This window comes from Cinclus cinclus, chromosome 19 (genome assembly GCF_963662255.1).
Source record: "Cinclus cinclus chromosome 19, bCinCin1.1, whole genome shotgun sequence".
NCBI lineage: Eukaryota > Metazoa > Chordata > Aves > Passeriformes > Cinclidae > Cinclus > Cinclus cinclus.
In genome coordinates, this window is record NC_085064.1 from 4,329,962 (window position 1) to 4,357,128 (window position 27,167).

At 46.0% G+C, this 27,167-nt stretch overlaps 1 protein-coding gene across 2 annotated transcripts in view; it reads left to right on the forward strand.

Moving 5' to 3' along the window:
* The window catches only part of DDX31 (DEAD-box helicase 31), a 43,661-nt gene extending 20,104 nt beyond the window's left edge, over positions 1-23,557 (forward strand). Inside the window, exons 17-20 of one of the 2 annotated variants that reach the window (XM_062505379.1) lie at positions 3,927-4,008; positions 10,459-10,570; positions 15,693-15,873; positions 23,137-23,557. In XM_062505379.1, the coding sequence (XP_062361363.1) occupies positions 3,927-4,008; positions 10,459-10,570; positions 15,693-15,873; positions 23,137-23,287 (526 nt within the window). In that variant the 3' untranslated portion in view covers positions 23,288-23,557. The remainder of the gene's footprint in view (positions 1-3,926; positions 4,009-10,458; positions 10,571-15,692; positions 15,874-23,136) is intronic. The other variant, XR_009933794.1, reaches the window with a different exon arrangement.
* The last annotated feature ends 3,610 nt before the right edge of the window (positions 23,558-27,167 follow it).

Here is a 27,167-nt window from a genome sequence, read left to right on the forward strand (position 1 = left end):
TTATTTTTCCTTCACTTTTCAGAGCCAGGCAACTCTGGGGATTACCTTTTCTTGTTTTGTTTGTTTGTTTGTTTTATGTTCTGCAGATGAAGGACTTACCAGAAATGAGAGTAATTTGCCTTCCTTGACCCCCATCCTCAGAGGAAAGGCAGAGAGCACCTGACGGGCACGGGGGGCGATCCGGCCTCTCTGCTCTTCCCACACAGATGAGGAGAAAGGGCACTGGGATAGAGCAGGGAGCTGATGAATTACTGAGAAGATGCAGGAAGGCAGCTTGAAGCTCAAGGCAGCAAGTGCCATCAGCACAAATTGCTGTTACCCTTCATAAACAGAGCATTATGGTGATAATCCTGACAATTTAATTCACTGCGAGGGCGAAAGACAGCGTGTGTTGGACTGTCACTGAGCCTCTTAAGCACTGCTCATTTCTGTTCCTTTACCCTAAGTCTTTGTAGCTTTTGACTTGGTCTGCACAAGTTACTGGAGTTTGCTTTTTTCCTTTTTTTCCCCCCCATTCTTAGCTTAATTTTTAAATCTCTCAGGTTTTTGTCGAGGATGAGTGTGTGTTGTGAATCTTTTTTTTTAATTTGTTGGGTTTGTTTTTTTTTTCCTTTTTTAAATGAAATTCCCGCTGGGTTTATTGAAATGTAAATACTTCATAAAATATGTATTTTGAAGAAGACAAAGCATGAGATGTGTCCCCGCAGCCTTCAGCTGGTGTAAATGAGCAGTGCTCTGCTGGTTTATAGGGGATGAGGATCTGACCCAGAGTTTTTTCCTAAACCCCTCCACCCATCCCAGCATGCATGGGAGTAGGTCCAGGAATGTTGAGAGTCAGAAGTAATGAGAGCAGACGTGGCTTTGTTCCTGGATGAAAATCCACTTCGGAATTAGAGATGACTGCCTTTGAAATTGGAAATCGCTCGCAATTAATTTTCACCGGTACCTGAAGCCTCTCCTTGGCTTCCAGTGTGGAAAAGCAGCGTTAGCCTTTGCCAAAACGATCTCACTTTGGCTCTGCTGAGATCAGTAATTCCTGTTGGGGCTCAGCAAAGCTGCCTCCTCTCTCTGCAACTTTCTGTTTGGGCTTTGTGTGGCTGGAAGTTGTAGCTGCTCTGCCCAGCTGTAAATGTGGATGTGCAGGCACGTGCACACTCATGTTTTCTCTACATTCTTTCCTTTTTTTTCCTTTTTTTAATAAAAAAAGGTTAGACTCCAAAATGTTCTGTCTCAACTCCAAGCACAACTAACAGATCTCCCTTCAAAGGGAGGAGGAAACAAGCAGAAGAAATGTGAGGTTCACTTTTTTTCTTTTCCTTTATGTCTCTTCTGGTCCTTTCAGCTGCAATCTCACAGCACCTGCCTCGACAGCTATCAGATAATTTCTTTATCTGCTAACGGCGGCCTAACTAATTTATAAAGGAAGAGGCATCACCGTGAAGGCAGGAGTTGTTTCCCTCCCTGCTCTGCTGTGCTGCTGGGGTTGTGCTGCTCCCCCCTCCCAGCTCCCCACTGTGAACCCAGTTCAGGGATCTGCTGCTGGCGACGCGCCAGGCGAGGGGAGGACCCGAGAGGGGGGGACAACTCCAACAAATCAATGTCAAAGGTTTGACATTTTCATTCATAGCCGTGTCAAAGCAGCCTTTGCAGGGGAAGGGGGAGGTCTGCTTTCCTCTTGCTTAAGTGGTTGCCATTTATGTTTTAATTTGCTGTTTTACTTCTCGAAACCAAACAGAGAAAGCCTCGGTTGTCGTTTTATGCTCCATTTCCCTTTCTCCCTCATTGCTCCCTCGCCTTTCTCTGCATCCTCTGTGAAGGAATCTGTGCATGGGGTAGCCCAGCTGCACGTGGAGGGGCTGCTCTCCCTTGTAGGGTGTCTTATGACCACTCTGGCCCATCCCTTCCAGGCTGGATGGCTGTTCCTCTGCACCTTCTCCTCTCCTTATGCTGAGTGATGCCGAGTTGGCTGAGGTTGAAAAAGTAGAGGTATTTGTTGCTTTAGCTGGGAAGGATGGGGAGCAGGTGAGGATCACACTATCCTGTCACACAGTGTGGCAGAGATTCATCCATTCCTGCTAGCCAGGTGTTGAAGAGCTTGGAGTGAAAAGAAGATATCCTTGTCATTTTAATTTCTTTCTGTACTCCACAAATTGAAAAATACCAGCAATGCTTCCTTTCAGAAACCACAGGCAGCTTTCTGACCATATGAGATTCAGGAATCTGAGAAATGTTGGACCCCAAAGATTTCTCTCTTTCTTAGATTGGTTTAATCCCAGGTGAACTCCTTGGCTTCTTTTCTAGACATGACCTTTGCCCATTACTGAAAATTTGGGCCCACAGACATCAGTTTTTATGATCTGAGTAATTCCCTTGGAAATGGGACCCAGTTTGGATGCAGCTGTAATATTAATGGCCTGGAGCTGCACAGCTGTTCCTGTGCTGTCACCTGGGGTGTGTGTGCCCCTTAAGACAGTGTTTAAGAGGACAAAGAATTTCTGGTCTCCTGTAAATGCACCTTTAAGCAGGACTGCTCACGTGGAAATGAAGCAGGTTTGTAAGCATTTCCATATCTGGGCCATAGCAGGACCCAGCAGTGTCTTGCAAGCAGGACTGGAGAATAAATCATCTGGTTGAGCCTACAGGAAGAATGTGAGTCGACAGAATGAAAATAAATGCCCAGTGTGAAGCCTGGCTAGGACAGCTGACTGAGTCTTCTGTACTTAAAAAAAAATGCTGTGGAATCCCTAATGGGCTGGGCTTTGGCTTTGCACTTCACGTGAGAGGGGAGGTGACTTCTCAGAGCAGGGAAGGAAATCAAGCTGTGTGTCTGGTGTCAGAGGTGACTTTTGAGGCTATAAACACATTGGAGGGTGAGTTTGTCCATTGGGAAGTGCCTCTGAGCTTTGACCTGAGCGAGGTAGCAGGGAGCTGGAATCACATAGGATCCTGTGGGAAAGGAAGAGTGATGATGTGACCACAGGGAAGGAAGGTGTAGGAGAATTGGCTGATAGGAAAAGTTCCTCAGGGTTTTGTTGTTACCCTCTGAGCTTGAGTTACTCTGAGAGGAAGGAGCTGTGTCTTCGCACACCTCTAGTTTCAGCACTTTGGTTTTGTTAGTTTTCTACTAAAACGGTAGAAACAAATGTGTGTAAATATGAAAGTGTCACCTTTGAATTAGGGTTGAGCTCTGTGTCTCATTCCAGAGACTCTGGAAGCTGAACTGGAGGAGGCAAGATGTAGCAGGAGTAGCAAAATAAGTGGAGCAGGTTTCTCCATCCTGTGGGTTCCTTAGTCTGTTTCTCACAGCTGCGCAACTGAACTTCTGCTCCTGTCTGTGGCATTGAGCAAAAAAAGAAATGTTGGACAACCCTTGGGTTCAAGGTGGAGGTTGCAGATCTTATTCTTTATAACAAAACAAATTTACAAGAAGCATTAATGCTACAAGCTGCTTCAGCTCCGTCTTGAGTTCCTTTTGGTGAAAAGAAAACCGGGTGGCTCCCAATTGTCCTGATGCTTCTCAGTGCAAGGAAAGAAAATGGAAGTGTAATCCAATTAATTTCTTTAATCAGTTCATCTTGGTTGAGAGCCAAGGAGACTTTCAGTCTCCTGAATGGAAAGTCCACCCTCAGTTATTTTGATGCTCTGCTAGATTTGGAGTATGTGTGTTGATGACTTAGAACAGTGACAAAATTGTGGGTGGAACTGTGTCTCTGTGCCACTGAAAGCAGGGGTTTGGATTTTATAGTAGTTCCTCTTTCAAGGGTGATGAGTGAGTGTCTGGGCTAAGATCTCATGTATTTCAGGAATAAATTCTCAAGTTGAAGTGTGAATCTCAATTGTTTTGCTCTCCATTACCAGTCTGTGGCTCATTCCATGCTGTGTTTCAAAGGAGGAGAAACAGTAATTTTTTGTCTTTGTTGGTTCAGTGTTTCAGAGCTGAAGATGGAGAAGGTGTTAGCCAGCCTGATGAAAGATGATCGCTTCAAACTGTACAGACCAGGAAGGAAGGTGAGTTATTCTGCTGCTTTGGAATTGCTCCAGTTTTCACTTGCCAGTTCAACATCACAAATGTTCCTGCCCCAGTGTCTGTCTTTACATCCATGATGTCAGACAGTGTAAATAATTGTAGAACTACCTCATATCACAAGTTTTCAGTCTTTTGTTGTTCCCAGAAAGCAGTTGCTTGCTAACTCTTCAGCAAATATCTTTGTAACAAACAGGGAAGGTTTCTGGATGCAAAAGCTCTCTGTTTCTTCCTGCAGAGTGTTTCTGGTTTTCCTGTGTTTTCTGCACTAAAATACTGTTGGAAATGACAAATGGCTCTAAACTTCTCTGAAGAAACAAGGAAAATGCATTTGGTGATGTGTTACATCAGGGTTTTTATCATCTGTATTTACTTGGAGCCTAAAACAAAGCTCCCTGGGTTGACAGGCACCTTTTTATTGACTTGGGCAAGCTTTGGGTCTGCCTTCAAGTTGCTAATTCACAGAATTCACTCATTTGCAATTGATGGCTCGGGTGTTGCTGCGCTCTGGCAAATTAAATCCTGCAAGAACCCACATTTTGAATGGAAGTCAAGAATGTGTCAAGCATGATGCAGCACACACTCTTTTTTTCCCTCTTGTTGCTGTTTTGCCTGCCTGTGCTTTTGTTAGCCTGTGTCTGAGGCTCCTTGTTCCCTGCTCTGGCTGGTGGGAGCCGTGGTGTTCCTGGTAAACACGGCCTGTGAAAGATGTTCACTGTTCCTGCACCTCACAGACAGCCAGATCTGAGCTCAGCTGAGATACAGCTCTGTTTAAAGCTCTCTCCCACCACTGTTTTTGGCTGAAATCAGCCTGTAATGCTTGTGTTTTAAATGTCTAGATCGTGCTTAGGATATCACCTCGTAACAAAGTTCAGTCGTGCTTCGTTATTACAGAAATTATTTTAAATAGTTCCATGTATAAATACTTTCCTTTTGATTCAGATGTGCTTATAGTGGGATTTCCTTTGAAGACTTTTTCAAGTATTCCATTTTTGCAGAAATTGTATTATAAATTTGTTACTGACATGGGACAGAATATTTGCTGTTCTAGATGTGGGGACAAATGTTATTTCATGGGAAGTGGGCACAAAAGAGAACATCTTTTATTCCAGGAAATTACAATTTAAGTTTTGAAAAGTGGCAGGAGAAAATGCCTTTTTAGCTACAAAAACCTAACCAAAAACTGATCAGCTTGGTATTTCTAGCTTCCAAATTGTCAAATGCTCTACACTTTTAAGCATTTTTTTAACTGCACTTGTTTTGGCTTCCTTTGTTTCCTTCCAAAAAGCTCTAAAGCCATCCCCTCTTTGAAAGGAGGAGTTGTTGGTTTGGACAGTGCTGCTGTGCAGGCCCTGCCATGCCAGGTGCTGCATGCAGGAACTTGCACAGAAGGACTTGGTTCCTTTTGCTTTCAAAGGTGGGATTAAATTCCTCTTTTCCCTTTGACATCAAAGCAAGTGGGATTTTGCTGTTGACTTCACTGGAGCTGAGATCCATCCGCTGTGGTTGTAGGATGGTTTTAATCTCTTGCAGGAGCTTAGAAATACAAAATAACCAGTTTTTATGTGACTCAGTCTGAAAGAATTGGGACTTAAGAACAAAGTTTCTTTTCATGGGAAAAATTCTGTATCATTTAATGGGGATGGAATTACAGCAGTTCTGTCAGTATGAAACAGGCTCCTTCAAGAATTACTTGAAAAATACATTCATGCAATCAATTGTTGTGTTTGTTAGCTCTATTGTTTTATATTGCCATGGAGTGGTCAGCTCAGAAGCTGCAGGGGCATTTCCCAAATTTTCAGGAGGGTTAATCTTTATTAAATTCCCTAAATTTGCCACATGGGCAGTACAATAAGATGGGAGTGCAGTGGGGACAGGGAGGGATTGAGGAGGTGTCAGGAGGAGCTGAACCTGATCCAACAGTGTCATTTCCATTGGAGGGAGGTTCAGCTCTGCTCTCAGTTCTCCATGCTCTGAGTCATGTATATATTATAGTCCTGCACACAGGAACCTCATTATGATGCTCTTCAGTTCTCATTGCCTCAACTCAAGTCCATTACAAGTACCACATTGGAACATGTATTTTTTTGGGCTTCTGTGTGCAGCCAGGGAGCAAGCTGAAGTGCCTGTAAAATGTATATTTTATATTTAGGTATATGAAATATATATGTGGCTATGTCTGGGCGTGTGAATGTTCACCTGCCTACAAAGAGAATAAATTTGATCTTTCAACTTTTATGGAGGGGGAGCAAGGGGGACTTGGTGAGTTCTAGAGAAGGTGTGTGGAGGTTAGTAAAAAGTTGTTATTAAAACAAAATCCTTCATTTTGTTTTGAAGTATAATGGAAGCAGGAGATGTTACAACCAGGCTTTTTGGTGGGTTTTCCCCATTTTGCTTTTTTTTTTTTTTTTTTTTCTGTTTTAAGAATGAACTTTACTACCTCAGTCTAGTCGTACTGTGTTTCAATTTTTTTTTTTTCATTATCATGTTCTCTTAATGAAATCAGAAGTTTTCAGTACTTATCCCAACCTCTCAAACCTAAAACCTGCCGTCTTTATCACTGGAAGTTTCCTTCTGACAGAAATCCATGTATCTTTTCCTGGTGGAGTTGCCATTTTTGAGAGTTCCCCTGATGTCTCAAACTGCTTAATAATAATGTTGCATCTTGACATTTTTCTCTTGCATGGCTTCTTTTAGCTTATAAATGTCGTTAATGTCCACACTCATTAATGACAGTGGTTTGGGATCAGCCAGAACAGGCTTTGAAGGAATCACAAGGCAGAAAAGGTTCTCCTATCCCACTGGTTGTCCATGATGGCTACAGTGCTGCTTATTTAACAGAGGGAACAAATTTAGATGGGGAGCAGATCAAGCAAACCTCCGGGGTAGGCTTTTATCTTTGGGGTCTTGGAAAAATGTGTGAGGTCTCAAATTAATTGTCCTGCTCATGCAAACCTGGATTAAAGCTTGCCTGTGTGAGTAAAGCACAAGGAATGCCTTCCATGCCCTTCCAGTAGCACTGATTTATTTGATCAGTCCAGACACTCAATCATGGGCTGGTTTTATTTTCACAGTTTGCCTCTGAGTCAGTTTTAAATTTAGAATTTTTTTTTTTATTGGGGTGGGGTTTTTTGTTGGTTTTTTTTTTTGTTGTTGTTGCTTTTGAGATGAACCGCCCTGGAAGACAGGAATCAAACACAGGTTTTTTCATGCCCATTAGGGTGCAGTTTTAAAATGAGATCTGTCTCAAGGGTCTGAAGGGGATAAAAGACAAGGTGGAGATGGGAGGAGGGGAGAAGCTGTTTTCTGAGGACATTATGTTTCCTGCCATTTGTTTTATTTATTTATTTATTTATTTATTTATATCTCTTGCACTGACCTCACACTTTGGAAATTATGCACCTAGTTTTTTATCCCTCATTTTTGTCTTACTTTTTTTTTTGTTATTTTCCCCCAGCACCAGGAAGAAGAGATGCCTCATTTTGAAACCTAAAGGGGGGAATAAGAAAAGTCCTTTGTAATATATTGCCATATTATCACTAAATCCCCTGACAGTTGTGACACAGAAGCAAGTCACCTGTCACTTAAGCTTGAGGTCTCTTTAATTTTCTCCTGGAATTCGCACCAGGCTGTCTTTAATTTGAGGCCTTTATTGGAATTCTGAAACCTTTCTGCCTCCCCGGTGCTCAGATCTATTCTGAGTGCTGTTACAGAATGTATACAATAACCAACACAGGGATTCAGAGGGGGCTGAAGCACTGTTTATTTAACACTCTGGAGGGATTTTCGTGCTTATTCGGTCCTGGCTACCCAGCTTTCAATATCGCTTTGACAACCGTTATGCCCTTCTCATTAATTTTAAACAGTTAAAACACAGGAAAAAGAGAAAAAGTTTTCATTATTAAAGTGCTTTACTTTTTAATAACAGAGGATTCTGTCCGCCAGGGGAAAGGGCAAACCTCACTAATTTCACATTCATATTAAAAAGCGCTGGGAAGGTGACACTTGGTGCTGCCAGGCTTAACAAAAGGAAAGTGCTGGGGGCCGGGAGGAGCAGGCGGGGGCCAGAAAGTTTTGTGTTTCACATCGGTGGAAACTTGGGAGTGACAACAAGGAGTGGCCACGTGGGGCAGGCAGCTCCACCTGGGGGTCACTAAACCTCTGCAGAGTCCCCTGGGCTAGGGACAGTCTCCGCTTCAGGGCACACCTGAAGTCAAAGGCATCTGTGATAGGAGTGTCCAGAGAAGGGCAGAAAAGCTGAGGAAGGGTCCAGAGAGTAAATTAGATGAGGAGCATGTATTATATGAGGGAACTGGGGGTGGCTGAGCCTGGAGAAAAAGAGTTTCAGGGAAGACAACTCACAGACAGGAGGGTGCAGCCAGGTGGGGGTCAGGAACAAGGACAGGAGGAGAGGACACAGCCTCAAGCTGTGCCAGGAAAGGTTTAGGTGGAACATCAGGAAGGATTTCTTCACTGCAAGGGTGGTTAAGCATTGGAATGGGCTGCCCAGGAAGGTGGTGGAGTGCTCATCCTGGAGTGTTCAGGAAAAACTGGATGTGGCACTCGGTGCCATGGTTTGGTTGATGAAGTGGTGATCAGCCAAAGTTTGGACTCGATGATTTTGGAGGTTTTTTCCAACCTAAATGACATTGTGATTCTGTGAGATGGGTCATGAGCTGTTCTTGAGGGAGAGAGTAGAGACCAGAAATCTGGGAGAGTTCATGTGTTAAAATAGCCAGGCTGTCTTTGGAGATGCAGGTGGACAGTCAGTCCAGGCAGTGAGTGAGCAGGAGCTCCAGCCCCAAGTGTGTTTGCTCTGTTGAGGAATTACCCAGTGGCTGGAAGCTGTGGGATCCTGAATTTCAGACAGGGCACAGTGCAGGGCATTTAAACTACATTTGAGGTCTGACTTTGGGCACATTTGCTGTTGGTACAGAGTGGCACATCTGGCACAGGAGAGCATTTTGTGTCAGGTGCTGGCAGCCCCCACGGTCCCTGGGGTTTGTTTGTGGTGTCAGTGGGATGTGGCTCCTCTGGACTGGCAGCAGCGCAGAGGAAAGAGAGGTTTGCAGCATTAGCATGCAGATCTGCCAGAGAAAGAACAACAGGACTGCTGCCTTGGCACAGGGCTCCTCCAGAATGCCAGGAGCTGGATGTTTGTATTCAGTCAGCCCTGCTCGGGTGAGGGGTCTGACCAGTATCAAGTTGTTGCCTTGGATCTGGCACTCTCACACTTGGATGCTGGCTCCTGTCTGAGTTACACTGGAGAACTGTGGCCCTTTCCTGGGAGAGGTGCACATCCATCCTTGGCTGTGTACTTTGCTGTCAGCTTTCCATCAAATATTTCACTTGTTTACTGGTCCACATTTCCTTTCTCTGCCTGCATCCCTCAGAGAGGGAGAGAGCCTCTCTCCTCTCTCTCCTCTCTCTCCTCTCTCTCCTCTCTCTCCTCTCTCTCCTCTCTCTCCTCTCTCTCCTCTCTCTCCTCTCTCTCCTCTCTCTCCTCTCTCTCCTCTCTCTCCTCTCTCTCCTCTCTCTCCTCTCTCTCCTCTCTCTCCTCTCTCTCCTCTCTCTCCTCTCTCTCCTCTCTCTCCTCTCTCTCCTCTCTCTCCTCTCTCTCCTCTCTCTCCTCTCCTCCCAGTAACAGCTTGCTCCCAGGAATGTTTCTTTTCCATTTCCTGAACTGCATCCTACAGTCTGATCCCAGCAAAGCTGGAACACGTGCAGAATTGTTCTTTTGGCCTGATGAAGTTTATTCTGTCTTACCTTTGGTGCAAGGGGCTTGTCCTGCTCTAGAGGAGCCAAGTGATGGCAGTTCCAGTCAAATGATGTGTTGACAGTGAGGACAATTTCATGTAGAAATCCATGCTGGAATTCATGACGAGTTCATTTGGTTGCCTTTGTTCACAGGTGCTGAATTTGGTCTTTTCTCTGGAGCTTGGGGGTGGTTGTGGATCTCGTGGTCTCCTGCCCTGGGTGTTCTGGGGAAATGCACAGGGGAACTTGCAGTGTCACTCTGAAACTGTTAGTGTAGGATCTGGGGGGAGTTATTCCAAATAATTCCAATGGAAACAAGCCTGACCTGTTGTACCTAGAAGTAAAAACAAAACAAAACAAAAACAACAAAAAAGGGGGCGGGTGAAGGAAAAAGAAAAGCAAGGGAAAAAAGGGAAAAAGATACGTGATAGATGTTAGAAAACACAAAATTAAAACTGATTTGTTCTCCCCACCACACGGCACTCACTGGCTGCTCTGACTTTAACATCTTTATCTGGATCTTTTTTTTTTTTCCTCTAGTAATATTGAGAGGATTACCTTTGTTGGCCCCTGGGTAGTTGCTGTGTGATTTTACTGTTATTAAATCTATTGTAAACTGCTTCATTATTCCTGACTCAAATTCTGTCTTTCCTCTAATCCTCCTGCCTCCCTGGTAGAAATCCTGTGGCAAGAACCCTCAGGAAGTCCGGGAGAGGGCCACGGTCCTGCAGACAAAATTTGAAAATCACGTCCACTCCAGCGAGGGGACTGTCCAGTGGGCAAAGAAAGGTCAGTGAGTTTCCTTCCACTTATCCCACAAGGGTTCAGATGAGCTGCCAAGGTTTCCTTCTGGGGCACAGCATCAGGTAAAAGGCCTGGAAGAAACATTTTGGGGCCATTGGGCTCTGCAGGGGGTTGAGGCAGGCCCAGAAGGCTTTGTGGTGATATTAAATGTTAATTTCTGGTGTTCCCATATTACATGCAAATGAGATTTGTCTTGGCTTTCAGTGGGACTCACATCCAAGGGCTTTGACCCAATCACAGGAGTGAGTGGGTTGTGTGTGTTATGCTGGGAAGGAGATGGGTGACTTCTTCCACCACATCCTGCTGCAATTCCCATCAGAGGCCTCCAGTTCACACCAAGAGGGAATTTGAAGCCTGAAAGACAGGATGCAACCCTGACCAGGAAAGGATCTTGGGCTGGAGTTGGTTGTGTGGGATGGGAGATTGAAGAGAGAGGGGCAACAACTCAAAAAGGCAGGAAGAATAAAAGCTGGGATGGACTTGATGATTGTAGCTGTGTACAAGGCTGGGGTTTCATCTGCCACCTTTCCCAAGCAGGATGCACAGTAGTTGTCACTGAGCAGTGTAAGAGGCTCTCTGCCCTTCTTCCTCTCAGTTTAGAAAATTGAGAGGGAGACAGATTTGGGAGAAAGATTAAACTCTTGCTGGGGATGTGGTAGGAAAAGAAACATCAAACTGTCTCCTGAGAGGAGCCAAAAAGGTGGTGCAGGATAGGCACTGTGGGAAGTCAGGCCCCAGAGCTCTTGGGCAATTACTTGGAATTTGACTATGAGTTACTGAGACAAGTCCACAAAATGCAAACCCTTAATGAAAAAGACTAAGCCCTTCTTGCTCACAGTATTTAGGACTGGAGCCTTTACCCTTTTTTTTAGTCTCCTCTTCCTACATCTTCCTTCCTGATCGTTTTCTTTTTTTACCTCATTGCTCTGAGTCAAGTCCTGCTGTCTAAGCCTGTGTAGAAGTTATTTCAGTTCTGCATTTCCAGTGGAGGGGGTCCTGGTGAGATGAATTTTAATGGTCTGCATCATTCCTGTTTACCATTCTGTGTACCTGCTGTGTGCACCTGCATGCAGGTGTGTGCCTTGTGTGCTCACCTTCTGAAATCACCTTCCAAGGGGTCCAGAACCATATGGGGAAATTGCTCTTGGAGTTATACAATAACTGGAGAATGGGGAGGCTGTTCTCAAGATAAAAGTTAAGTGCAGCATGAAAATTGTTTGGAATCTTGAGAAGTGATTGTTCAGGAGGTCAGAGGTGCTGTTTTTTTCTGGATGTTGTACTCCCTTCTTAGGTGATGACAAAGCAGAGCAACCAGAGTATCTCCTGTGACTACCTGCTTACCCCAATTATTCTGCATGCTTTTGATTATGTGTGGCTGTATTGAGGAGCAAAGTATTTGAAATTCTGCTGTTTCACTCTTTGCTCTCCCCTTACCACTGCACATCCCTGGGCTGAAATCTCACCCCACCTCCAGCAGATGCAGAGCTGATTTCAGTTCCTTGGAGTTTTCAAACACCTTCCTCCTGCAGTTAAAAGTGTTTGACTTGCTACACAAGCAGCTTTCACCCATTTTCAGGTGTGTGGTGTAATTTTGTAGCTGCTCTTTTAAATCCACAATCTCAAAGCATGTGACTAACATCATCATAATCCTTCATTCTGCATGGATGAGCTTCTTGCTGCTCCCTTGGGACTTCTTGTACCCCCTGCAAACTTCTAACCTGAAATGCCTGTGACAGGAACAACCGGTGAATAACTCTGGTCACACCTAAAAAACCTCTGTGGTTCTTCTCTACTCAGTATCACTGTGCACACACCCACCCCCACACACTTGTTGCTGACCTCAGCATTAATAACTTCTTTAGCAGAAAAGAACAGAAAAGAAGCACAGAAAATAACACCAGGAAATGCTGAAATGTTGTGCATCCCATTTAGTTTGTAGAGGAGCACTCCACCTCTTTTTCCAACTCTGCTATCTACATATGCAAATTTTCCACTGCTGAGTGGCTTCCATAAGCCCCTCTTCCTCCCCTCTGAGCCAGGCATCATGAATAATTAACATGGCAGCTGGCTTTTGCTTTCATGGCAGACAATCAATTGGAAACTGTGCCAGAGATGCATTTGTTTCTCTCTCTTTTTCTGTTTTTCCCATTTTCTGACCTAGTCAATGTTAATAAGCAGTGTTTGCACTGCAGTCTGCTTTCAAAAGGTGAGTGGCTCCCTGCCCGCTCTCCCCTTCTGGCTCTGGGTCCCGTGGTTTTCACACTCAAATCAAATGGTTCAGGGAAGGTGCTGCCCTTCAAAGTTGATTGACTGATCAGCAGTGAGATGGGTGGGAGAAGGGTTCTGGCTGGGCCCTGCTACCTGAAGGATTAACCTTATCAAGAGTGGAGCCCCTTTTGGGAAGGGCTGGATGCTCATCCCAAGGCTTTGCATGGTGATAGGTGCTTCATTTCAGGGCTGTGGGGCCAGAAAAGGCTCAGGAGGCTGATCCTGTGTGCCCCTGAGTTACAGAGAGGAAGGAAGGAAAGCAAACCCTGCTTTCCTCCTCCTCGTTTCCCAGTTTTACAGCCAGCAGTTGAGCATTTTGTTTCCTCCTTTCTGGCCTCAGCACCCGTATGTGGAGAGGAACAGCAGAATCCCAGGAGCCCAGGGCAGCGGCACAAAGCTCAGATCAGTGGTGGTTTTGGTGCATCCTTCCCTCCTACTGCTACCTGTTCTGGCAAAGTGCCTCCCAGTTTATCAGGCCATGCCCTGGGGCCAGTGCTGGGAGCTGGCTGCCAGCTCAGAGCCTGGTGAACAGGTTATGTCACCTGTCTTCCTTTCATTCTCATTACCCTCTCATCCCCTGTTTAAAATAACAACAAACCAGCCCTTCTAACCCCATCATACATAGAGCATACTGGGTTTTTAATTTTCTTCCTTTGATTTTCCACACTTGCATTTCCTAGAGAAAAATGGGGATGCAGAGGTGCAAAGGACCAACCTAAATCCTCTGTCTTACATGAGCAAAAGTCCAAATCCCACTCCAAGCCAGTACATGTTGCCTCAGACTTGTATTGGTGGGGCAGAACTGCTCAGGCAGTTTGTTCCTGTGGCATCAAGATAAGGAACTCTGTACATGAATTATAGCTTGACCAGCACTGTTACCAGTCTTTGTGAGTTGTTTTCCTAAAGCTCTGTCTCTTTGATCCCAAAATCATAAAAGAATTTCAACTTTAAAAAAAAAAACAACAATAAAACTTTCAGCATCTGGCCACTCTAATTGCACATAAAAGCCAGAAAACATAGCTCTGGCAACACTGAGAGGTCTAAAGACCTGATAGTAAAGATTTTTAAAAGAATCTCGTCCACAAAGATCTTCATTTCAGTCTCATGGGTGCTGTAATGAACATCTCAGCTCTGAGCTGCTTGGAGGTGAGGCAGTTTTCTGGGCTTGGATTGTGACCTGCAGGTCCAGCCAGGCTCTCAGTTCAGCTCTTGGGTTAGTGCCTCCCTGGTTTTGTGTGCTCTGACTCACAGCTGGATCTGGCAGATGTCTGTCAGGACTTTGGGAAGATGGGAGCCTTTGACACTTTGATTTTCTAACTCTGATCTGGGGAGTTGGCAGCAGCAGCTTTTCCTCTATGCACAACTGTGGGAGGTGAGCTCAGCCTTCATAATAACAGGATCTTTAGTATCAGCCATTTCAAATGCTGTGAGGCAGACAGCTGTATTAGCTCCAATGGGACTGAATTCAAAGCAGGAGCAAGTTCCTGTTGTTCCCTTTGAAGAGTTACACCTTCTCATAGGTGAATTTGACCAGTAACTTTTTGAAAAAAAAAAAGGCAGCAGAACAGGGTTTTTGAGAGCATTTGAGCTGGTTTATAAGCCCTCAGAAGGATGGCCTTCAGACGAGACACTGAGACAGTATTTGGAATTTAGCATTCTCTTTTTTGGGAAAACACAGGTCTCTGGGTGCTCAGAAGCCTCTAAAAGAGCAGCATTGTGAAATTGGGAAGAAGGTACAAAAAAACTCAATCTTTTCTTCTCATCGATTGGGAAAAGGAGTTCGCTTTGCTCAGTAAACAGAGCTTTGATGGATTCCCTGGGTCCTTCCAGGAGCTGATCTGCTAAAATGACATTTTTATTACTGTTCATAAACTCCAATCTCTGGCTGCTGCCAAGAGATTAGACATAAGCTGTGGGCAAACTTGCTGGTCCGGTGGCTCAACAGGCAAGGGCAGGAGAGGTGAGAGTTTAGAGCTCGCTGCTGTCAGGAGTGAGAGGGAGAGGAAGATGCAGGTGGTGGTTTGGAGTGAGGGCTGGGGAGACACAGGAGGTTTAGCAAGCAGAGGAGCAGCAGGGGATTGAGGGGAGGCATTTTCTGAGCTGCAGACTTTCTTTCCTGGAAGTCCCTCTATTCCCAGAGCGGGGGCCAGCCCGGGTGTAGTTAATGTTCTGGGGGTGGGGAGGAGCAGAGGTAGTGCTCATATTAGTGGATGATTGTCTTTAGAGCAATGAGCCCTGAGGGAAGGGCATTATAGGAATATAAAGAAGGGAAAGGAAATTTGCACACAGTTCTATTATTTTTCCCTTTTGAGAAGGTGAGCTCTGTTCTCAATGTGCTGATGAGTCAGGAAATCCATCCGGCTCTCAGATATTTATAAGGGACTAGCTGGTAACTGGTGAAAAATGCATGGACTACTGGGACTCTAATATCAGAGGGGTCTTCCTATGCCATCTCCATGCTTCTCCTTCTTCATCCCTGCATCTCTGTTCCCACTCTCCTCATATCTGCCACTCAGTGTGAGTAACTCCTGAGAGATGTGCTACAAATTCACCTTTTGTGACCAAAGGAGCAGCCTTGCAGGAGGCAAACCCGGTGCAATTGAATGGAGCTTGGTTTCAGTTCCTAGCACCTCCCCAGCACCTGCCTTCCCCTTTTGGGATTGTACCAGTACTGTGCAACCTTCACAGGTTTTTAACATGCCAAACTTTTCTGCCAGCTGCTGACCAGAAGGGGGTCCCAAAGAACCAGACTGATGTCCTTTCAGCTGGAACAGCTGAATCTTTAAGAGTGTATAGATACAGATAAACAGAATTCACTGGTGTTTTTCCTTCTCCTCAGCACTGCAGTCTTTCCTTTGTGCCTATACCACCTATCCCAGGGAACTCAAGCACATCTTCCACATCAAATCTCTCCACCTGGGTCACGTGGCCAAGAGCTTTGGGCTGAGAGATGCCCCCCAGAACCTGACTGCTTTTCCAACTGCAGGCTCAAAGAGGAAAACCAAACCAACACCAAAAAGGTAGGTCAGTCTGATGTTCCTGAGCCAAGAAACGTTGTGTGACATGCTGTGCTGTGCTCCTCAAGGTGGTTGGGCTTGCTCCAGGAATTGAGTGTAATTCAGAAAGCAGATCTGTTGGTAGAAGTGATTCTTCTGCAAACCTGGAGGTGTGAGTAGTTCTGGCAAAAGAATTTCTGCAAAATCCTGTGGGATCTCTCCTGAGAATAGTGTGCAGCAAGCACAGAGTTGCAGCTCTATCCCCTGTAGTGTGTGCTCAAGGCTGTTTTGGGTACTCCTGTTCTGTGTAAGGAGTTGGAGACTCCCTGATGCTGCTGCAGGAGCCCTGAACCCTCTTCTGTGCTTGCAGGGGAGCTGAAGGTGCTCAGTGCAGCTGATCCTGGCTGCTCTAAGTTGGTTCCACAGGACAGATAATCCTCTCTTTTGGGATCACAATGCTAAGGACATGCTCTCTTCCCTAGTGCAATGACAGGATCCAGACCTCTGCCTTGCCAGTAAAATCACTGCAGTAATTCAAAGGAGGAAAATCTTTTTTCTTTGCATTGTGACTCTTTCCATGTTGCTACAAACTCAGTTAGCAAACCTTAGCCATGCAATTAAAGCATTAATTCTCATAATTGTTCCAGGGCTGGCCACTTCTCTTGCACATGCACCTATCCTGTGAAAAGAAAAAAATGCAAGGAGAAGGGATTTTAAAATAAAAAGTTGGAGCCTGCATTGTCCTGCTTTCAGCAGCCACCAGGGACAGGCCACTGCTCTGCCTCCTGCTCCAGCTGACCCTCCTCAGCAGATGGGCAACAGGATGGAAATGCCCCTGTGAGCAGGGGATTTAAGGGAGCTTTATTTCGGGAAGAATAGCCTGATTAGCTGATAAAGAGCATGTAAGATGGTATGGGGTGGGCTTTGATGTCTTGCTGGCCCAGCAGGGTGTCAAGCTATGACTGACAGTAGCATGTCATAGGATTACTTGGCCTGCAACAATGCCTCTCTCTGTTCCTGTGATGTTGCTACTCTGTTAGAGCTACTTTTTCCCTTGTTACAAACCTCTTTTAGACGGGGGTTCCTCCTCCCCAAGTCTTCATCCCATTATAGCACAGACAAGCTCAAGATACAGTAGGTATTTACACGCAGACCTTGTGGGTTTGGGGGATGTGGAGGTGTTGGAACAAATGGTCTGAGAGTGATTTGAGAGCTCATTTGCACGTGGATCACAGAATTGCAGCTCAAGGAAAGTGGGCAGACTGCACATGCTCCCAGATTTGAAATCTGGAGCTTGAGCTGTGACAGAGCTGTACAAAAAGTTAAGACCCTGCAAAAAAATAGCCAAAGTTGTGCTGTGCAACAATTCTTCCTGCCTGTGAAACTTGGTTCTGATCAGCTTTCTCTGTGTGTGCTTAGAAAAATAAATAAATAAAGAGAGAGGGTATATTAGTATTTATAGGATCGTTTAGAGAAAGTGAATATCAATTCAAATTCAGCCTGCACTTGCATAAATCCAAGATAATGCTATTAACTTAGAGAATTGCTTTTGATTTCACACTGACAAAGCAGAAAGCAAAACTTAGCCTGCCTTTTAGAAGACAAATGATTTTTAATTGTAAAATGCAAGGCTTGAAATTATAACAGCTCAGTCACAGAGCAATCTTTTTAATTATATTTCTCACATGATGCTGTGAGTGTTGGTTGTCGTATTACACATTGTCTCCCAACATCCGATACTGGTTTTTAATCAGGCTGCTCACTAAAGCCTCATCTCTCAGCACCTGCCTAGAGAATAAAGAGCAGGCACTCCAGGTTGAAAGTGGGGTAAAGGCAATCATTAAATGTTTCCTTAAGAGGACAAAGAAAACTTCTCCTTTCTTTTGAAGTCTCCTTTTATGTTTGGCGCCTCCTTGGAGAGCCTGCTCAGGGAAGGTGAGACAGTGAGAGGGAGCAGCCAGGTGTGTGATGTTTCAGTGCTGAAACATGGGAGCAGCCCTCTCCTCAATGCCCATGTTAACTTCCATGTATTTTTCAGAGGTCTTTGTACAAACCAGCTGTCCCCTCAGCTGTAGTGGATCTTGCAAAACTCAATCTGAAGACAGAGAAATAATTGCTCGCGATGTTTTGTGAAAGTTGCAGTGCTGTGTTTAGGTGAGAGATGAGCACTCGAACCAGATACTGCATATTGAATTACAGTACATCAGCTTAGTCAGTGTCTGGGCTCATGCTTTGACTGCAGGGTAGAGGCAAGGAAGCTGATCCCACTTCCATTGAGGGATTAGCTGTCCTTGGTTCACTGTGGAGTCGCAGCATGCCAAGGAAGTGGCTGACAGGCCAGATAGACTTGTCTTTTGACTCCTTCACAATGCAAATGCCAAAGACCCACTGCAATTCCACCATGCATCCCTGTGCTGCTCAGGCTTTTGCATTCTGGATCAGTGGGCTTCCATGGGAATCTGTGGCAACTGAGGGTCTGCTTTCCCTTTGAAATCAGGAAGGCCTGTGTGTGCCCCCCAAGGCTTTCACTGCAGTGAGGAGCCGCAACTTAATTGGGCTTTTTTTGTAAGTTCAAGCCATTACAAAGAAAGGTGACTCTTTAGTTCAGCTGATTCTGTGGAACTCCCTGCTACAGGAATCTCTGATGCAAGAAATGCTCAGAAAGATTGAATTTACTTATGATTGTCAATAATTGCTACAGCATATGCAAAAAGTGATATAAAAACAAAGGTGAAAACCCCACTGTGCTTCAGAGTTTTTAAGTCCAACCCTGGGATCAGGAAGAGGTGTCTGAACACTGCTGTACATTATTATCACAGTGCCATTGCTCTGATGTAGAGATGGGCATGGCCTGAAGGCTTTGGCTGTAAGTTCACTGTGTTAATTCATTCTTCAGCATGGTCGGATAGAATCAGACAACTCCTGGGAAACAGACCTTGTAGCCCTGTGTCCTCCACATGGCCAGGGCAGCAGTTTCCTTTGGGTGCAAACTTGTAGCCTTTTACCTTCTCTCCCACCTCACATCCTTGGTTCCACTTTTGAACATCTTGGCATTGACAATTGTGGAAAGACTAATACAGGGCTTGTGGCTCAAGGCTGCAGCTGGGCCTCCCTGTACAGCAATTGTCTCATCATTAGAAGCACTTTGCTTGCTAGTTTTGATGTGCACATTTAGAGCTTTCCTGATACCACTTAATTAGTCAAAATGCAGCTTCAGAATTCTGCCCACTGGGAATTTCGCTTGGTTTGGGCAGTCTGTTCTAGAAAGCCAAACTGGAGTTCAGGTAAGAACATGTATCCATGGGAAAATGGAGCCAAAAATGAGAGTAAGAGACATGGCTGCTGTGAAAGGAAACATCACCATCACTCTTCGTTAAGGCAGTTCGGGGACACAGGTGAGTCCTGGCTACCACATCATGATGTTATAAAAGAAATCCTCCTATGAAATTAAAGTTTTATAGTTGTAAAATCCATCTGATTGTTTCCTGCATACAGCAGTGCCCTTTATTACTGTCCTGTTCCACTGTGGCTGCTGCACAGAGCCTTTCCTCCATCTCTGATCAAGTTAACAGTGCTTGCACACAGAGCTGGAAAACCTCTGTGCTGGGGGCTGTGCACCAAAAACTATCATCTCTCTCTAACTGAAATATATTCTGTCCTGTAGACTGAGAAAGGGCCTGACAGAAGCAAGAATCCTGGGAGGTTCCCAGCCTCCCAGTGCTGCTTTTGTCCTTCTTCCATAGGGTAAAGACCAAGGGCTGGCAGTGAAAGTGAAACTGGGATTTCTGTGTGGCTGAAATGCATTTGACTTCAGTAGGGCAAGGTGGACTTTGCTGTTCAGCACATCCCAGTGTGGAGACCACCCTGCCCTGAGTGTTCTGGAACAGGCTTGGTGCTCATTCTGCCTGGGTAATAATTTTCCTTGATCTTCTCAAGCGTCTGCATCAGCTGGGAACAGAGGACCTGGGCCATCTGTTGACCTGTCGAGAGCAGTGTAGGATTGCTGATGGATTTCTTGCCCCCATTCTGCAAAAACAACAGCAGCAAAACCAACCCAAACAGGGTTGCATCGGCTGCAGATGGTTCATCCAATGCTATAAGTAGGAAAAGCAGGTGTTGCAGCAGCCTTGGCCCAGAGGTAACCCAGCTCTGCTGCTGGCACACTGTCAAGGAGCTGTTGGAGATGCTGTCAGGCAGATTGATAGTGCAATCCACATTGAAATGTTTTCTGATAAATGGAACGGCCTCCTCGGGTCTCCTCCAAAGACACACCATGAGTTCTGGGACTGTGCGTCAGAACTTCATCCTCCTCCTCCCTCAGCTGCAGCAATTTGGGAGCCTTTGGCTGCTGCAGATGCTGGGAGTTGGTTAAAGGTCACTACATCTGTGCACTGCATTGCAGCAGCATCTCACACAGCAAGACAAAGGAACAGGCAGTGGTGCCAGCCAGGTTGAGAGACACCTCCAAGAACAAGCTCACTCACCACTGAGGTGAAAAGATGAGCAGAGGCATCTTCTGAGCCAGCAAACAAGACCCAGGAAAAGGAGATCAGTCCAAACCATTCAGATTTCCTCAGGGGTGGAGGGTTGGGTGGCACCAGCATCCCTAAGATGACTGTGGCTCCTGAGCGGGGAAGGGGAGCAGCATGCTGGGAATAGCTCTGTAAGTGGGTGTAGAAGGGAACTGAAACAGTAGAAAGAAAGATTTCATTCTTTCCTTCACTGGACACTTTTTCTTCCAGATGTTCCTCTCCTACCTTTTCATCATTCAGTGATGTATTTCACTGCAATGAATTCACAAGTTTCTCATGTTTAAACAGTGAATTAAACCGTCCAGTTCTCTGGAGGAGAACAGATTTTTTTTTTTTTTCTTTTTTTAATCTTTCAAACTTTGGCCTGGTCTTTTCCAGCCTTTCAGGAGATAAAGTCATCTAGGGACAGTTCCTCTTTTTCATTATTGTCTCTCTGCTGAGGGTCTTGGTATCATCTTTTCTGAGGTTGCAGCTTAATTACAGATGTGCACAGGCAGCTCTAAACCTGAGTCTTTCCTTCCTTCTTCTGTCTCAGTATACTGTGATACCTAGATATGATATCACAGCAAGAGATGCTCATAATCCGTGTGTTTTTCCAGTGATGGGAACATGGGTTCTGTCTGTGTTGCAAATGCATCTTTACATTTACAGCCTTTCTGTGAAGCTTTTTGCCACAGTATCACCACACAGCTCCCTTAAATTAACATCCCACCAGCCCTCAGCAACAGGGAAAACACAAGGAGGTGGCAGAATGGACATGGAGGCCACAGAGATTAAATATCTTGCCCAAGGATGCTCAGGAGGTGAGTGTTAAGGTCTTGCTCAGTTCTCCTGGGCTTTGTCTCACAACACAGGTGAGGGAAGGTGCCTGGGTTTTCTTGCTGCTCTGGCAGAGCCCCAGAGACTGTCACCAGTTGGGCAGAGAGAGGAATTCGCAGCTTTACAGCAGAGATCAGTGCTCCTGACCCACTGCAGTTTCCTGGTGTGCTGTCACTGCAGGCTGGTGCTGTTCCTGTAGCTCTTCCATCTCCTGGTTAAATGGGGTCTTGACAGCTGCTTTTCTTCTGTCCATGATGAGCACAGGTTCCACAGCACAACTCCATTGATTTTTGTGGCCCCGGGTTAGAGGGAGAAAGCTCCCTTTTCCCTGCATCCCTGCTTTTCTATGTACAGCTGATCACCTCAGCAGGGAGTATTGATTTACTAATTGGGCAGCAATTTCACCTGATTGATAATAAAGTGTTGGACAACCTCCCTGCTGAGCTGCAGCTCAGCCCGGCAGCTACTGGTGAATTCCTTGTTCTTTTGCAGCAGAGAGTTCCCTGTTGTTAAGTAAACTGGTCTGTTGCTTGGAAACCCGGGAATTACTGTAGGAAATGCTTGGAGACAACAATCAAAGTGTCAAATAGGAACTTTTCCCAGTGGTGGAGGGGGTTGAGCAGAGGACACACCTGCACAGGCTGTGGGAAGGAAGCAAGCAAATGCCCCAGGCAGCCAAGAGTTCACTTCCCTTGTGTTCCCTGTGTGCTTGGCCTATTGAATGCATTGATCCATTGGTGCAGACAGAAATTCTTCCTTTTCTGCAGTGCCCAGCATGGGTTTGGACGCCTGAAGGGACTTTGAGGCAGTGCTATAAGGTGTCACCTCTGGGACTGCTGAGACCCTGTGTTGTCACCAAAGCTCGCTGGCATGGCTGTGGGGCTGCTGTTTGGTTCCCTTGTGTTCAGAAGGACAGACAGGTTCCTGGAAAAACTTGAGATCTGTTACAGGTCCTTGCTAGAACTTGCTCAGAGAGGTGCACCCTGGAGGTGTTCAGGGCCAGGCTGGAAGGGGTTCAGGTTGGACCTGGTCTAGTGAAAGAAATGAGATTATGTTTAGGGTCCCTTCAAACCCAGTCTGTGGCTCTGTGGTGATGAGGAGGAGAGTGGGACATGCCAACACCAGGAGCTGTGGACACTCCGATGTGCCCAGAACTATGGGAATGAGGTAGGGGATGCCTGGTCCTGCACCCAAGAGATTGTATTTGAAATAAAAGGGTGAGATTTGCCCAAGGTTATAGAGCTGGACAGTGGCAGAACTCATGGTGAGAAAATGCTGAGTGGGTTTTTATATTTATAGCTGGCAGTTTAGGGCTGCAGGGACATCCATGTTGGAGTTTGGTGGCCAGGCAAAATGCAGCTACCCTTGCAAAAGCCAGTCTCTGGAGAGGGAGGCCGTGAGGTTCATGTGATGGCTGCAGGACACTGCAAGAAAAGAAAATCTGCTGGATTTGTTGGGTTTAGAGTCATGACATTCTAATTTTTTCCCTGGTTTGTTTGGGAGGAGGTTGTGTTTCCAAGCTCTGGATTTTAGCTCTGTTTATAAAATGTTTCCATTGTTCAGTGTCATTGGCTGTTAGGTTGTTTATTATTAATAATAATAATAATATTATTATTTCAAAACTGCTGTGTCACCTCATTCATCAGCCTTCAGGCACACAAGCTTCCTTCCTTCTCCCCGCCACCCCTGCAAGAGCATTTGTACAGAACAAAGGCTTGCTTTGAAAAACGCCGTGATATTTTGCCACCTTTGTGAAAACCTGTCACGACAATACCTAATTTTGCATGAGGCAGAATTTCAAATCAAGCCTCAAGGAAAGGGAGCTGCTCCTTCTCTAACTTAACAACTGTCAGTGGCATTGCAGGAACCCACCCAGCAGGAGAAGGAGTTCTTCATTCTTTAATTCCTTAACTGCTCTGCTCTTCCCCCTGCCCAGGTCTGACCTGCTGAAGAAGACCCATGGCAAACACCGCCTTGCTGAGATCCTGCGCTCTGAATATTCCAGTGGGATGGACACTGCTGGAGCCAAGGTCAAGAAGAAGAAGAGAAAGCAGAGAAAAGCTGGCAACCAGCAGATTCCAACATAAGCCAGGTCCTTCCAGTCATTGGCTGTAAAAGCTGCTTGAGTGCCTCAGCCGGGGGTCAGGGTGACCTGCCAAATCAACTGAGGAGTGTTTCAATTTATCAGGCAAATGTGGGAGGGATCCTGGGGATCTTGGCCTCCTCCCCTTCATTCCATAGGTCCAAGTGGAATGGAATCTAGGCGTGTCCTCATGTACTGCTGCAATTGAATGTGGCTTCCTGAAGATGTACTCTGTTCCTAAAGTGTATTTTAGCAAGAAAAATTAAAAAAGGTTAAATACATTTTCAGAGAAATGTGATGAGTGTGCAACATGAAAGCGAGACAAGTTTGGGGAGGTAGGAGGTGCTTTTCTTTTTAAGGAACATTCCACAATCCCTTCACTTGCTGTTTCCAGCCAGGTAAACATGGCAGGGGAGGTGTCCCAGGAGCACCATGGAGAGGGGAATGTGCCCTGTCCCCTGTCACTGTAACAGGAGCACTTCTGCTCCTCTCTCAGGTAATGAAGCCACATTGCTGCCACATCCTCTCCTGTCTTCCTTGTGCTGGGCAAGGTCTGTCCCTGGTCACTGTTAGTCAGAATTGTCACCTGCAATGATGCCAGTGGCAGGATTGTGGAGAACTCTTCAGTGTGATGACACAGGGTCCCTCTGGGGCAGAGCTCATGGACACAGAACTTCTGTCAGAGCTCCTGAGCTTGGGAACAAACACTGTCACTGTGGGAAGGAGGCAGAGTGGAATCCAGCAGTCTCCAAACTTCTCCTTGCCTGCAGCATGTTGTCATTCCTGATTATGTAACACAGAGGAGGATGAGGTGTCTCACCTCTCTGAGCATGAAAGCCTTTGCAGGCTCTTGCAAGCCCTTGCCAGCAGTGACCCAGCCTTTTGGAGTTCTCTGTCTTGCCAGGGCCTGTTTTGAGCTAATGGATTTCACTTCTTGCTTTTCCCTATTTGCCATCCATCTTGTTGCCATCAGGGAATTGGGACACTGGGAAAAGGGATGCAGGATGGCCCCCAGCGTGCTGAGACTGGCACTTGTTCACTACAGTGTGTGAAATGAAACCCAAACTGCCCTGTGAGTGGGGAAGTAACCCCAAAGCCTGCAGGAGATTTCCCAACTCCCCCAGCTCCTGCAGGTGAGCACCCACCTGTCCCTCTCCATGTTCCTCCCTCTGCTTCTTCCAGCCCCTGCTAGAACACAAGCACCAAGCAAGGCACAGGTGAGAACAGCACAAACCCAGCCAAAACACAACTTTCTGCTCCCTGCACGTGTCTTCCTCAAGGAAAGGGATGAGGAAGAGCAGCCCACCCATGACCTGAGCCAGACATGTTTAATGCAGGACCAGAAAGTGCTCAAATCGTGGCAATTTCAGACGTCAGAAGGAAGAAAAGTACTGAAAATGGAGTATAAACAGATGAAAATGATGCCTTGTAAATGTAGAATTGAGGGCACCTACTTTGGGCTGTAGTGAGTCATACAAAGGATTGTAGGAGAGCAGCAATCAGCCCCAGAGTATTTAATTCCTGAAGTGAAGGTAACTTGTGAAACCAGAATTTTTATTTCCTCCCAGGCAATTATCAAATACTCAGATTTCACTGCAATACTTTTGAACACTGCTGAAAGATGATTAAAAGGCTCCAGTATGAAATTAACCATGATTTTGCAGAGAGAATGAAGTTACAAACATTTATTAGATTAAAATAAAATAACAATAAAACCCACCTGATTTTGTTATGAGTACTATTCGGAAGAGCAATCAGGTTTAAGGCAAATGTCAAACAGAAAAGAAACACCTGAGGATGAAAATGACTCAGAATGATGCAGAGAGTGCAAGTTTGGGAATGATCTTGTGCATGAAGGGAAAATACATGACCTTCTCCTGGCTGACTGTCATGTAGGAATTAATAGGGACTATTGGCAAATTCATGGTAGTAGGAAAAAAGGCCAACAGCACATAGGTGAGAGACATCAGGAGACCTCATTGCTGCCTTTATTAACTGGGCATGAAACAGTACAAATGGTTATTATGAATAAAGTGATTTTTTAAAAAAAATATAAGACTGCCTTTTTCTTTCAGCTTCACCATCTTTAGCACATAGGGCTGGATTGCTTTTGTGGTTATGGAAAAAGGGAGGAAGAGATTGTTTAACAAAGTGTTAAAAGAAATGCACATGCATCTGAAGTTAAGCCATGTGTTCTCCTAGTAAACTTGAAGCCTGATGACCAAAATGTGTTTGAATTGTAGCTGGGTTGGCAGGAGTCAAATTCTCCCCTTATTTACACTTGGGCAGCTCCAGATTTGCTCTGAGCTGGCCTCACCCTTGTGCACCACTCGATTCAGGAAGAACCTGGTAGGTTTGGGGTTGATTTCACTCAAATCATCCCTTCATTCAGGCAGGGCAGAGTGTGGTGCTTGGAGCTGAGAGCTCCTGTAGAGTTCCATCATTTCCACCACCTGCAAATCTCCACCACCTGCAGCAGGACCGGGTGTGGTGTGTGCAGAGATTTCCAAATCCTCCGAGCACCCAAGTGCAGGAGGAGCAGCTGGGGGTGGCGGTGGATTCCTGTGGCATGAACCAGGTGGATGTTGTCCTGAACTGCTCCTGAGTTTGTCCCCTCTTGCTCTGAGGTATGTGGTGTGTAATGAGGGGGTCTTGGCTGGATGGGAGCTGCCTGGTAGGGAAGGGGAGCTGGGTTTGGCAGTGTCGGTGGAATTGCAGCTTTGGTTTTGGCTTTGGTCACGTTTGCTTGTCTGGATCGTGGTGGAAGGCAAGGGCCTCACTGCCCTGCAGCCTCAAGTCCCCGGATTTGGTGTGGAAATAGTAGCACTGTAAAACTTTCCTGCAAAGCTGCTTGTGAGTCAGACCAGGGCTTAGCTGGATTTGCCTTCCCTGCTCTCACACCCTGAGATTGCAGGAGATGCTCTTGTGTTTTCTCAGCTCTCTTCTGGCTCTGTGTCCTTTACCTGTAGTAGGAGCTCACATCCTCCTCTCCTCTGCAACTGAAGCATGTTGAGTTCATACTGCAAGGCTTTGGATTAGGAAAAAGCAAGGAGGTCACTAGGGGCAAGGGTCAGACACAGGACGCAGCGCTGGTCCCTGGCTGCTGAGAACACCATAACTAAGCAGGGTAGAAAGCAACAGAACCTGCCTGTTTACACCACCTTTTTTTCTTCATAAACCTGGGGAGAGGGCAGGAAAAGCAACAGTATTCTGGGCTTTCCATTCTGACATAGCTTTGTTTGGTGCTTGGATGAAGCCACGGAATATTTTGGCTAGAAATAATTCTGCTGGTTGCAATGACTTTTTGTGTGTGCTGGCATGTCCAGCAGAGCAGCTCTTGCTGTGTCTGTTCCAAGGGTGCTGGTCCTGGTTAAAGCTGTGCCAGAAGGGGAGGAAGGTGACCCTCGAGCTGCATAAAAGCTTGGATGGGTCTTGGGAGCCAGGCCTGTGTTTGGTCCTGGCAAACCCACTGCACTCTCTGGATCCGGAGCCTGGAGCTGACAGAACCCAACCAGCAGCAGCAGCTTGTCTGTTGGACTTTGTACCCTGGAGAAATCCAGGGAGCAGAACTGGTGCAATACTCCAAGGGTTTCCCTGCTGGGACTGGTGCTTCTGAACTGTTCCATTTTTTTGCTTGGTGTAAATTCAACCCAGCACTGTCTGTCCTACCCCTGGCACCATCCTCTGGAAACTTTTCCAGCCTGCTCAGGGGCTGCTGTAGGTGCAGGGCCAGAGCTGGTGGGTTCTCCTGTGGGACACGGGCTCCCATCTCAGTCCCTGCACACAGCTGGAGGTGAGCTTGGTCCTTCAGCAGATTTTGAGGCTGCTGAGATCCTCCCACACACTGTGCTGTGGCAAGTGTGGTGCTCTCTGCTTAGAGCCTG